The following is a 13,780-nucleotide window of genomic DNA, read 5'->3' on the forward strand; positions in this document are numbered from 1 at the left end:
AACATTATCATAACAGTTGTGGGTAGAAACTCGCATTCATTTGCATTTTTCCTTTTGCAGATTTCCCAGAAATTCGGTTAAAATTTGCACTACATTTGGATGGAAACGTTTCTTTTGATAAGAAGAGTGGCTGCCTACAAAGCTGCGACACTTCAGATGATCACACAGGTAATTCAGTAGCACGAGCTCTCAAAAATGCCTTTAAGCCACGGAAATTAAAAAGGACTGAATAGAATATTCACCAGAGTGGAAATGTGTCCTCCCAGTTTAGGTGAGTGCCGACAAGTTTGCATCACTTTTAAAAATGATGTTAATGTCATTAAAGCTCTGGACCTGAGCAGGTGGAGAAGACTGCAGTGCTTTTGTCACTGGCTGCATCTTGCCATCGGTAAGAGAGAGAAACTGTATGTGTGCAAGGAATAACGAGGGGCAGGGAGAAAAACAAAATGGGTACTTTACAGTTTGAGCTTGTGTGTGGGAGGATAAGAAACATTAAGAGCTTACATTCATAATGTCAAATACATTTGCAGCACGGCTACATTAGTGAGAATTATTAATCCTGGATAAAAAAAAAAGCTTTACGGTTCATACATTTTCTGTACATGACACATATGTTTCAAAAGTGAGGCACTGCTAAACTAGTGTTTGTTTTTTCAGTGTGTGTGTGTGTGTGTGCGTGACACTGTGTGTGCATCCTCATTACTAATTTCCACCCAAAGCTTGTTATTAATTTCGAGCCAAAGTAATTATCTGATCAAGAGGTCTGTGGTTTAATCTTCACAGAGACAGAAGGAAGAAAGATCCACGCACTGAACGAGCAAGTGGTGTGTAAGTGAGTCATTTATCCTTTCGTTGGAAGAGGAGGAGAGATTTGGCAGCTGTGAGCTTCTGCTACCCTCCCATCAGTTCACTACAGAATTCCCTACTAGATGGAGAATAAGGGGGAGGATGATCCAGAGTGTGCTGGCAGAGGAGCGGGCCATTACCCAAGACATGGAAACCAGACATCTTGTTCACACTTGGTAAGACACAGATGTTCTGGAGTCGGACAGCGAGCTGCTCCAAGCCCTCAGCTTCCGTCTACATGTCTGTCCTCCACATTGAGCCCGAGCCGCACCTGTTTGGAACCAGCATCTCACAACAGCAGCACAGAGCCAAGTCGATTTACTCAAGGAACATGTTCGATGATTCTGCCACCAAAAAACCTGCTCGGCATCACTTCCCACGCATTGATCTGGGGTTAAGCATCTCTTATGTCCCAGAGAACGAAATCTCTGCATCGAGTCAAAGATGGAGTCTCAGCTGTGAAAAAAAGCTATACAGCTCCTCTAATGGCCTGATCTCTGGCTCACAGAAAATGTTTAATGTCTGGGAAAATCCCAAACTTCTCGCCTGAAATACAATACCCCCCCCCCCCCCCCCTCCCCCGCAAAGACTCAGCTACAGTATTTTTTCTTTTAATGCTGCAAATCTAAGCTTCCAAACACCCTTCAGGAGACTGGATTATGTCACATAATGTGCGCTGCATCCATGTGCAGTCTATAGTAGAAGCCGTACTGCAAGTCTAGTCCTCCAAGAAAGGGCATTCAGTACCAACATGACGTCCAGACTCAAAACCAGAAGCAGTTGACAGATGCATGTTCCGGCCACAGAGTATGTGGAGTTGTGCATGTTGGTGGTGTTCCTGTTTTACTGCAGCTATTGGTTGGAATAAAGATATCGGCGTGGGGGGAGGGAAGCCCATTGTTTTCATGGCAAATTTAATTTTTGGGGTCACAAAACACCTATCTCGTGTAGCAGTATACGTTGGGAACTAGCCAGAGAACTGGCTGCCGTGTCAATGTTTTGTATTAAGTTGATATAAGCATACGTCTCCATTCTTCACTCCGTGGTGCTAACTAGTGAGAGGAAATGAGATCCAGAAAATAATAGCACAATGTCACCCTAAGCAACTGTAAGCCTGACACAGTGCTCACCAGAAATAGCATGATGGAGAATACAGAGTAGTCTTCACAGAAACACAACAGCATGCAGCCTACACAGCAGTAAGGTACTTAAAAAAATCAACTTGCGGTTCAACAGCTCTTAAAGAAACCCAGTTGTGATCCTCTGATCCTCAGTAAAACACAGGTATATTATTTCCAAAAACCTTTTATTTTCAATGTTTTCCAGAAATGTTGCCTCTATATATCATTCCTAACGAACTTACATCGTTTTTTTAGTTCACACAGCACTGAAACGTCCCTAATAATAATCACAAAAAGACAAAGACATGGCAGGAGATTAAAATTAATAAGACACCCAGGCCTTCTGATTTGTCAATGTGGCTCACTGAGGCTCAGTCTTGCACCCCTGCATTAAGCCAATTATCCAGACACTGGCCCTGTTGTTATGCTGATGATGGCGAGCTTTACTCGCCTGTAAAAAACAGAAAAGCATAATTCTTCTTTAACTTTATGACAGCTTATGTCTTACTTATCCCTCACAAAGCTGATCCAGGACCTGTTAACATCAACTCTACTGCCAGAAACTAAAAGAAATCTTGATGCAGACTATATACGAAGTGTTTGATGTATTTCCGAAAATACGTCACATGGAGCTATACATCAACTCACAGAAAAGCACATCTGCCCTGTATCATCTTCAGAGCACTGACTGTCTCATTATTGATTTAAGGCATGCTGGTTATGGGTCCCAAGGGTGCAGCCTGGGGACCTTTGACTCCAAAGTGAAAATGTATGTCTACGTCTTACAAATGAATTTCCTGAAGATATCAAGAAAAAGAAACCCAATAGTTTTGTTATTTCTTTGACAACACTGGGGAGAGAAAACAATTCAAAATAAAATCCCACAAGGAGAAAACTAAAAAAACATTGTATGAACACTCCTATGGCGGTATTGGGATTAATGTAACACGGTTATTTTAATTATTGAGGTATATTTGCATAGAATACTCTTAAAACTCCTTGTGGTTTTACTGCACTCTCTTTTGGCAAGAAACAGGATGTTACACTAATTGGACATCTCACTCAGCCGTGCAACCACAGAAAACAAGTCCAGGCAGCATTTGAAGGAAAACTCCAGACTCACCTTCCTCTGCAGAAGCCAGAAGAGCCCAGTCAAGGAAGATGATGCAGCCCAGCAGCACAACGCTCCTGTATGTCAGCTCCATAGTGTTGTTCCCAAATGGTGAACAAATAACCTGTCCTCTGTGGTTGTGTTTTGTCCTGAAGTAAAAACGAAGTGGCACTGGCAGCTCGGCTATGCACTCACCAGTCCGTGCAAACCAGTCCGCATTTAAAGTGGACTTCGGTTCAGGGAGCCTCACACTGTGGTCAAAACACTGCAGTAAAAAAAACAACCGGATGTTTCAGTGAAGTTTCAGTGAACGTAAAAAGCACGTTAAACTGGTCGGATGCAGCTGCGGACGGACTGGAAACTTCTCTGAATTGTCCAACTTTGCGTTGTGATGAAAGTCTGGATGGGAAACAACAGTCTCTCTCCTGCCTCTGGTCCTCTGTCAGCACAGGGGGTGCATGGTCCGAACTTGTAGTATCCTCGGCTTTAAAAAGCTCTTTGTGCTCCACGCGACTTCTCCCTCTGGGCTCGATGACCGCGCAGGCTGAATCCGCAACCAGGGCACCTCGCTACATATGTGTTAGTTGCGGAGATAATCCTCATCATCAATCGGTTCATACCTACTTCCACATGTTCTCGTCATGTTCGGCAAACAGTCCACCAAAGTGTTGTGTTGTTGTTGTTGTTGTTGTTTTTCCCTCCCCTTAAAGCACAAGACTGTTTTTGCTGCGGGGGGGGAAGAAAAAAAAAATCACGAAAGGTGGTGGGGGTACTGTGCGACACGTCTAGTCTGACCTGGATTAACAGAGGGAACAATAGACTGGAACTGGTGACACAGTGTCGAGTTTGTTCTCTGGATATTCAGCAGCCTGAACGGACTGCGGATACTCAAAGTTGTAGCGCGTAGGGACGACTACTGTACGCTGGTCAGCGAGGACTTCACCGCCGCATCAAACCCCGGAGTCGAATGGCACCAGCAAGCTCCGCCCACAGACTATGGTTTCCATAGCAGCAGAGTCAATTACACGTGATAGCATAAAGAGTTTCCGGTAGGCGCTTTCAAAATAAAACCCAATATCTCTGCGAACATTTTAATTCAAGAATTAAAGTGTCTCGATACAGTTTCACTCTACTTTACCAGCAATCTTGGTTCTTCTCACTATTTCAAATCCAGGTGCTGCATCACCCGAATGTGGTGGGTTTTGTTGTTTCCTTCCCTATGAAGCATGGTTGGGTTAGCTGTACACTTTTACTTTGACAACGGATTCATACTACTTTCAGTGTTATTTACGTGTGTCTTGACTCCAAAACAACAATGAGGTCTGTCCTATCTACAAGTAGCCTATTGGCATGCTGTTAGCTGTCACCCAGATGAAATCTGCAGGTAGGTGTTGGTGACACTATCACAATCCAATATCCCGATGTTGGCCCGATCCTATCCCGAACTTGGCATGTTCAAGTCCCAGTTGGTATGGAAAGTAATCCGATTGTGTATGCTTTCTTAATGCTACACTAAATCAATTTAATCTGTACTGAAATATGTTTGGTACACCATGCAATGACTCCCCATTGAGCCACAGAGCAGCACTACTGAATGATATAATACAGGACTTCAAGGACGTCTCTGCAGGCAAGATAACTTCTGGCACTGCTGATATGGTTTCCAGTTGAGGTCAATTATGCTGAAGTCTGCGAAATGCAGATGGACCAATAGGCTGTCACCTGACTCACGATGCCAGCAACCTGCTTTCTTGCAGTCTAATGAAAAAAAAAGAAAGATTTGCATAATTAGCTCTGAGCATTATAAATGAGCTCGTATGCATTTGTGCCACCTCCTTTTCAAACGTGTATGTTTTCTCACATTTTCTTTTAAAAGTGCATGTTTTCCCGCAACTTCCCATCTATTTTAATGAGGGCCATGACATTACCGATTCATTACTACATCAGTGTCGTTGCACAGCCTATTTTCTTGTTTAATTAATGGGTGTTTTCCTCAAGGGGAACTGAGTGAAATCACTTTTTGAAGACGATCTGCAGCATAAATAGAAGAAAATGCTAATTTAAAGTCTAAATGACAAAATGTAAATAAGATATCTGCAATTCAAGCTCACTAACAAGGCCAGACCAATGTTGGCCAGGGCGAGGCCAGTGTTTTTTGTTTTTTTCTAATGTCTGTAAAGTAGAATAATTGGGTGAAACACATTCAATGTATCCATGGCGTCACCACAGGCTAATACATGCAATGTTGTATCTCCCAAAATGATTGAAGACGGAATATGAAAACGTACAAGCACACTATGGTGAGCTCTGTGGCACAAAAGAATGTTCTTAACATCTGTCCCCATTTAAAGTATTTACTGTGAAATATATCTTTCAAGGGAGATCAAAAGATAGAAACAGCACCGTTAGGACTTGTCCTTGACTTTTGTTTTCTTCATAAGATAATGCATGCTGCTTTGGTTTTCCTTTTGCATGTGCATGATCAACTGCACTGCAAATATTGTATTGGCAACAATTGTAATCTGTTAAATCAAAAAGAACGGTCTACAATTCCCCTGGACTCTGTAATAATCCCTGTTGCTCACTTCTGCAACAACTGCCTTTTCTTTTCCGTTATGTCCCTTTGTTAATATGTTAGCATGTTACAAAAGTGATATAAACTCACAACAGCAAGCATAAGGTTGATGCTTAAGGGTATTCCAGTCACCAAAGCTGTCACATTCAGTGTATGCCATGCTTCATAAGCTTTCACTTCTAGCATTGGAAAGCAGCAGTGGGAGCTCCAATGGGAAGTAATTCTAAAACAAACAAGTCAGAAATGTCCCTCAGAGGTTACAGATTATTCAAAGTAAGTCTATGATTCGTCTTAAGTGTATAAGACAAAAGAGCGTTTGCATCAAAATTACCACTAAGAGAAAACAAGGCTATGTGTCAGCTGTTTGCACACCCAATACTTATTTTTTAATACTTCCTATTTTTTTTTGCAGAGGCTGTGTTATCAGACACCTAACTGTCATCCTAGTTTTATTTATTTGACTTTAGTGAATCCCTGACTTTTTGTGTCGTGCCACCAGCAAATCAAAGTTTTTTTACTTATGCAGTGAAATATCTCACAATCTGGACTGACACCTCAGTTATTACAGACATTCATGTCTCCTATGTTCAACCCTGCTGATTGTATTAGTCCCACGACTCCTCCTCTAGCGCCACCATGTGGTTGCCACTTGTGGTTTGACTTGAAATCTCTCACAACTATTGGATGGACTGCCATGGCATGTGATACAGTCATTCTTGACGTTCGTAATCCCTCAGGGGTTTTCTCTAGCACCATCATCAGGTCTAAGTGTAAGTTTGTCCACTACTTTATGATCAAATACTTTGTACTTTGTTAGCATGATTATTATTACATTGGCATTGACATTAACGTTTAGCTCAAAGCACCTGTGAGCACTTTGATTCATTGATTTGCACTAGCACAATCAGACATGTGGACAGGGTGAGCCAGGGATTAGACCATCAATGACCCCGCGAACAATGGCCCACCCCCCTCTGCCTGAGCTACAGCCATGGTTGCATTAATGTTTGTTCATGTATTCTTTCCATATTGCATAGAAAGGTGGCCCTTTAAAAGTAACAACACAATGAGAAGTTAACTGCATTTTTTGCATCATTTGAGGTTAGGACTCCCAACAACATAATGGCAGAATACATGCAATGACCTAAACAGCGTAAAAGTATTTAACAGTACACTAGCACACCAGGAACAACTAGTTAAAATATATGTAAACATTTTCATTGTGGGACAATGCAGGAGCTCCTTTATTGACTCACAACAGAATCACCAGATAGGCATTTTCATTTCTGATTCTGTTCTCGGAAATAAAGCACTGCCTCCACTGTCCCCAAAAAGTGTTTCTATTTGCATTATGTGTTTTTTCTTTCAGCAGCACCTATCCAGTCTGCGCTCTGTACAGTTCACTCTTCTGTAAATCTGTCTTCAATATTATTTCAGTAGGTACTTGGGTGCGTCATCCAAAGCATTGTAAAATTCCAACGCTTGCATATTCCTGTATGCCATCATCTTGATTTTGGGATCATATGTCATCATTGCTACTACAAAATGAAAGTGTGCATTTGGCCCAGGTGACATAATAAGCCTTCATGGGCTAAGCTCTGCCCTTGCAGATACAGCTCATAAAAGGAAACCAGAAGGCAGTTTTTTAAAATAGCTGTCATTCTCTTGGTTGGTGAAACCTCACTGACCAAAGAACAGAATCTTCGTCACTTTGTATTCGTTTCAAGGTTGTTGAATATTAAAAGCAGAAGGTAATATTCCTTTGAAGCAATCGTGCCATGTATTAATTAGTGGAATGGGCACAGAGTTGACTTTTCTTTTGACATAAACATGCCAAAACACTCCTCACCATCTATTTCATTCTCACATCATTTCACTCTGCTCTGCAGGTATGGCTACAATGAGCTGTGTTTTTTTCTCTCAACAGATTATCGGAATAAGCCTTTAAGAGTGAGAAAAAGGCAGAAGAACCCATTAAATTTAATCCGACTAAAGTCTGGGAACTGTGGCACAAAACCACAGGAGTCTTTGTTATCTTAAACTTAAGATGGCAGCTCTTTTCAAACAGCACAAAGCAGCATCTTCCAAACCCTGCGCCACACCCTGCACACACCGATCTGAGGATGAATCATCTGATCTCTGGGCACTCGGTGTGAGAAGCACTGAAGCAGCCAAAGTGACATCATCCGGAGCACAAGACATAAACAAACTCAAGTTGTCCTGCACAAACATGTTGATGGGTACCAGCTGGGACCTCTTGTGTGGAGGGGCAAAAAAAAGATGGTCCGAACCTCGACGAAGAGAATACGCAACAGGCAGAAATTAATAATAAAATATGAACATGGGAAGGATCTCTGTTTGATTCTCTACTCCAGGATGTTGTAATGAAGGTAACACATGCTGCTGACAATCTCCTGTAAGTGTTTGGTAGATTGAAATGTCTTTGTGAAGTCTCTGACTAACCGTTCCTGTTGCCGTTTTGGAATCTCCTTCATAGAAACATGCCTTGGACCCGAGAGGATTACCTTGACCAAAGAATTATATCTAAGGGAAAGAATGCAGACACCCCCATCTGATACCAGAACAGAAAAGAGACATTTTATAAATGTGATGAGCTAACATATGTGGATCTATTTACTGGAAGCTGGCCACTCATTATAAATACATATTTTCACCTCAGCATTTATTGTGATAAACCTGAAGTCTGCAGGTTAGGCTCCAAGTAAAGGTTCTGGTTCAGCTGGTGTGCCTTCAAGCTGATAATAATTGGCTTTGGGCTCTCATGTGGGATGACTTGTGTTGTACCCAAATGCTTTCCGGCAGAGATATATGAGCAGTTTTGAGGTTGCTTTGAATGCTTGAGATAGACCCCATCCTTCTGTCTCCCACCACACATGCTCCTTCATCCGAATCCAGCCCCGCCACTGGAGCTCTGGACCCTCAGCAGCAGGCACAAAAAGGTGCTACTCCACAGCCTATTGTGAAACAGGCTGCAGATAATTGCCGGTGATACGATATAGGACTGACTTGCAATGCATAATGGCCATCACCTAGACTCCAGTAAAGAGTTCTGGGATCGAACATTTGACAATTATATCGATAATTTCACTCCAACAGTTTCCCCATTTTCATCGTGTTTGGAGTGAAATTTGAATTACTGGCTTGATTAAATTATTTCATTTGGAGGCATTCATTCCTCATTCAGTTTATAATGACTGTCCACCCTGGCAGTGAAACAGGATGTTGGAAAAGGATTGTGTGTACATCTGTGACATACAGGGTTTCAAGATTTCCCAAAATAGGAATCACTTTAATGATTAAAAAGAGAGAGTCAGTTACTTTACCGTTTATCGAGTGAGTCAGTTACTTTAATTAGGAGGAAAATTCAAGCTCTAAATTTGAAGTAACCACATTACTTTGGCACATTTTTCAATAATCCATCTGTGAGGCATCTGTCTTGCTCTAGCATCCAACTGTACATTCTCCCAGCAGCTTGAGAGTAAGATTCATTACATCCCCTGTATGGAGTAGACACCTGTTTATGGCTGAAAGGAGGATAACAGAGGCATGTGGACGGGAGTAACCTGATGGCTGTAAGGCCATAGCTATGTAGCAGTTGCAGGTTTAAATCCTGTTTATGGGCTTTAATGGACGTTCTCCCCTCTCTGTCAAATCCTTTCTATCACTTTCAGGTGTTATAATACAGCAGAGACAAGGCTGTGGCTGACCAGGCGATTGATGTTTTGAGTGAACCTCGGCAGGGGTTTGAGAAAGGGAATAAATCGATAATTTAATCCCTTCAACATACAACATTTCCCACCTATAAATATAGGTTTAAGGGTGGAGAAATAACTGCATTCCACACTGTCAGAGCTTATTCAGGCTTTTCATCGACGCCATATGAAGTGTGTCCATGAGTGAGTTATTCAAACCCAGAATTTCTTATACCTTTATGGTGGATTTACAGAGCAATTAAAATACAGTTATGGCTGTAAAGCATGACTATGTTTAGCATGTGTCTATCCTTAACAAATCCCACTTCATAGTCGGAGGCTCTTTGACCGTTTGTTAATACACCATGTGCATCACAAACCATGGTCAAACACACATACTATAGCATGACACGCAACCAAATGAAAGGGTCCTCATTGTGTGTTTTTCTAAAGAGAAAATGGTTCCCCTGATGAGGGAGGGGGAGGTGGCGGAGCAACCGGCAAATAAGAGGCACAGCAAATGTGTGCGAATGCATTTGAGAGCAGCTATAAGCAGCTCAAAATGGAGAATGAGTGCCCTCCCCTGGACACACTGTTGCTTTCTTGCAGTCTTCACCTGTGGAGCTGTGAAATATCAAATCATTAAATAAGACAAATCAAATTTAAAAAAGGCTGCAGAGTCCATTTTCAGAAAGCATTTTTAAATTCATTTTATTATTTTATAGCTAATTTACAACAAGCGCTTCACTGAACTGGAACATTTTATTTTGCTTGATATTGTCATTGTTAAATATATTTTTCTGCATCATTTGACTTTGTTGTAACTTCGTAATCAGTCTTTTCTGTAAAAATTCATATATTTTATAAGGAATATCACACTATGATACGGATGGCTGAGAGAGATATTATAAGAAATACATTGAACCCTCAAATAAAGAAATTGAAAACATATTTCATTCATGGATGTGTTGTCAGGTGTTGTTGATTCTGTGATTCGCTCTATGTGTAAATGTTAATGGAGGTACTGATATCTTTGTGTGTGTGTGTGTGTGTGTGTGTGTGTGTGTGTGTGTGTGTGTGTGTGTGGAGATGTTGTTGCTGTTTTTGAGCAGGTAAACTGGGCTGTGGCTCTGATGGATCCTGTACTCGCATCATTTCTGCAGTGTGCACGGCTGAATGTAAAGCCACACAGCACGCCAACATCTCTATTATATTTACAGCATTTCTGGCCGAGACCCAAACGCTCTCTCAATGTGGAGAAAAGAAAATACGAAAATATACAGACTTGAGAGGGAACCTGTGACAGATATAAATAAATCGTAAATCATAAACCAAAACTTGATACTTGTCCTTCACGAGCCTCGGCTGTTCCACCTTGAGCTGAGAGAAGCAAGTAAATATGAATGAATGGTCACTTCCATCAATACTTCCAACTTCACTCTTATAATTCAGAACAAATTATAAGTAAATACAAACACATGCTCATAAAACCTTTGAGTCCTCCGTCGTTTTCTTGCACCTGTAGCATATAATGCCGTCAGTGCAAACTTTATAAATACTGTTTAAATCTTAGACACACGTAAAACCATCTTCATTGCATAACATCATAGCAGTATTGCACTACATCTTCATGTGCGTCTCACTCTCTCGCTCTGGCACACACACACACACACACACACACACACACACACACACACACGCACACACGCACACACCACCCATTAATGTATTATACATTATAACCACCAGTGGATGTTATAAAGGATAAATATTCTCATATAGTATCATTTATATTTTATACACAACACACATTTTCTTGTCACCCGCACACATACACACACACAAGCAGCGAACACACGTATGCACGCGCACACAGTCACACACAGCTGCATTGTACATGTGTTTCAATTCGTCTTCGACATACACAAGAACATGTCAAATATGTCAGTCTAGTGTGAGGTCTGCTTTACATTGAACGGTTCAGTTATTTCTGTGTAGAGTTTTGCTGCGTTTTACAACAATAAAATGGGAATGTGAGTAAATTCAACAACCAAACTGCAATATTACCCAAAGGAACCAATGGAATATCGTTTGGAGATGTTTTTACAGACTTAGTCCCGTTAGAAATTGTCATAAAAAAGATATATATTTATATTCATATTTATATTTATATATATATTTATATATATATATATATATAGGCCATTTATTTGTTTGACATGACTTAGCTTTAATTTGTGTGGACACAAGAGGGAGAAAGAAGCAGAGAAAAAGTGGAAGATAGAGAGTAAAAGAAGACCTATTCCTCCCACAAAGAGGAGTTTCCACTCACGAATTACACGCACGCACACACACACACACACACACACTAACGCAAACAGACACACACACACACACACACACACACACCATGGCTTTTACTGCAGCCACTGGAAACGGTGTGTACGTCTGCGGCTGAGGGATTCTTCTGGAAGAGTGATCAGTGAGTCGGCTGCGGTGCGATGAAGCTTACAGCTCTGCTGCTTGTGCCTAGAGAGATAACATTCATCCTGGATTCTGACTAGCAGGTCAGAACAGCCCTGTAGAGGAGTGTGCTAGGTTACAGCTGAGGTTACAACTCTACGTGTGTATGTGCGTGAGTGCGTGCGTGGATGGGTGTGAGAGTGTGCGGTTGCGTGTGCGTCAGAGAGCAAGAGGCTCAACGTATGTCAGAGCATCTACTGCGCTCAGGTTTGGCCTCTCATGACCATATCTCATGACTGTGTCACTCTTCTCTTCTTCCTTCATGAGACATGCTAAAAAAAACTCCTCCACAATAAGGAGGTGGAGAAGGAGAACACACCCCACTTACTTTCTTTTTTTTTTGTAATCTTTTTTTTCTTCTTTTTTTAGTCAGATTTTTCCAAAGTTTTTGTCTCCTGTCGCCATTGTCTTTGAGGATGCATGCACAAATTCAGCATATGAGTTTTTTATCGTTATAATAATTTGAACTGCCTTTAAATAATGCCTCGCAATATTCAACATGGGTGATTAGGCAAACGTCAGTCTTGGTCACTGAGGTGTTATTCTGAGTTTACACTCAGAACCAAGAGGAGATTCACAAGAAAAGGGACACTTATGCCGAGAAAAGATGCCTCATCAAGAGGGACTCAGCAGGATCTGGGCGCCCCGTTCTCAGTCTTCCCCCTTTCCTGTCCTGAAACAAGGCAGAGCTGAACAGGAGGAGGAGGACAGAAAGCCAGGAGGTGATATAAAAAGAGGGGCCAGAGTCTATTTGGGCGCCTCAATCTCAGACATAGGCGCGTGGAGGTGTTCAATGGGGGCGTGAGAGGTCGAGGTGGTCTTAATACTACCTCGGGGTCCGTCCCTGCTGGGTCACCCTCTATTCTCTTTCAAGCCGTACTTAGACCTAATGTCTCGTGTCCAGACATTGTTGAGATCCAGATGGACTGCAGTTCACACATGGCATCAGAATGCATCTGAAATCTCTCAAGTAATCGCTTGTGATTGGATTTCGCTTCACATTTGCTTTTATCTGTTGGGAAACTGCATCTAAACAGAGAAAAACACACATTACGCACTACGTTTTTTGACAACGCTAAATCAACCGCGTTCCCAGTTTTGGGTGCAGTCACAGCTGTATTTAGAGTTGTCCATTTGTGGCCAAGATGCATTTTAATGCTGAGTGTGAACATGGCCTCGACACTAAGTCCTGCCTCATTAAAGTGGAATACTGACTAAATCTCTTCTCTCAGGCTCTTGCAGTCTAATTACACATCGCTGTGTTCACATCTGTCTCAGAGTCTCTTTTTTGGTATCGTTCCTTGCCTCGCTGTGTCACTTCCTGTGTTTGTCTCTGTGTTTGTCTTAATATGCATTTGTCTCTCTGTGTCATTCTCAGTGATTGCCTAAGCACTGACTTTGCTGGAGGACAGACAGGCAGGCGAGGCTGGCTTGGCCATGAGGGTGAAGGGTGGTGTCGGTTGGTGGTTGTGAGAAAGGGGGTGGTGTGGACGGGTGCAGCATCACAGCCTCTCCCGGGTGGGGATCCAGATGTAAGGCCCTGATTGCTCCTCGATCACTGTCTTTACTTTGTGATAAACCTCTTCAAAGCTGTCCCCTTCCACGACAGCTGCAACAGGACAAAGGATGTGTGAGGGAAGGAGAGAAAACAATGAGGGGTGGAGAAAAAAAAGGAGAAAAGAGAGAGAGGGAAAAGGAGAAAATGGAGTCATGAGGACGGAAAGAAGGAGAGGGACAAAGGAAAGAAATTATGTTTATCAGATGTGTTTGCCAGACAATGAGAGGAATAATCAATTATGAATACATTTGTATGATTTCCGTACATTGTAGGTATTGTGTGAAATCACAATGTTGAACAACAGGCATATTACAATTATGCATGTATTTCTAC

The 13,780-nt window shown here is 41.9% G+C and overlaps 2 protein-coding genes across 2 annotated transcripts in view; both read right to left on the reverse strand.

Moving 5' to 3' along the window:
* ephb4a (eph receptor B4a) overlaps positions 1-4,028 on the reverse strand; it is a 33,486-nt gene extending 29,458 nt beyond the window's left edge. Inside the window, exon 1 of the mRNA XM_034550683.1 lies at positions 3,091-4,028. Coding sequence (XP_034406574.1) covers positions 3,091-3,172 — 82 coding nt within the window. The 5' untranslated portion in view covers positions 3,173-4,028. The remainder of the gene's footprint in view (positions 1-3,090) is intronic.
* Positions 4,029-10,119: 6,091 nt separating this feature from the next.
* Positions 10,120-13,780, reverse strand: part of LOC117742418 (disks large homolog 4) — a 40,596-nt gene continuing 36,935 nt past the window's right edge. Inside the window, exon 20 of the mRNA XM_034549749.1 lies at positions 10,120-13,498. Within this exon, the coding sequence (XP_034405640.1) occupies positions 13,392-13,498 (107 nt within the window). The 3' untranslated portion in view covers positions 10,120-13,391. The remainder of the gene's footprint in view (positions 13,499-13,780) is intronic.

The sequence above is a fragment of the Cyclopterus lumpus genome, chromosome 14 (genome assembly GCF_009769545.1).
Source record: "Cyclopterus lumpus isolate fCycLum1 chromosome 14, fCycLum1.pri, whole genome shotgun sequence".
Taxonomy (NCBI): Eukaryota; Metazoa; Chordata; class Actinopteri; order Perciformes; family Cyclopteridae; genus Cyclopterus; species Cyclopterus lumpus.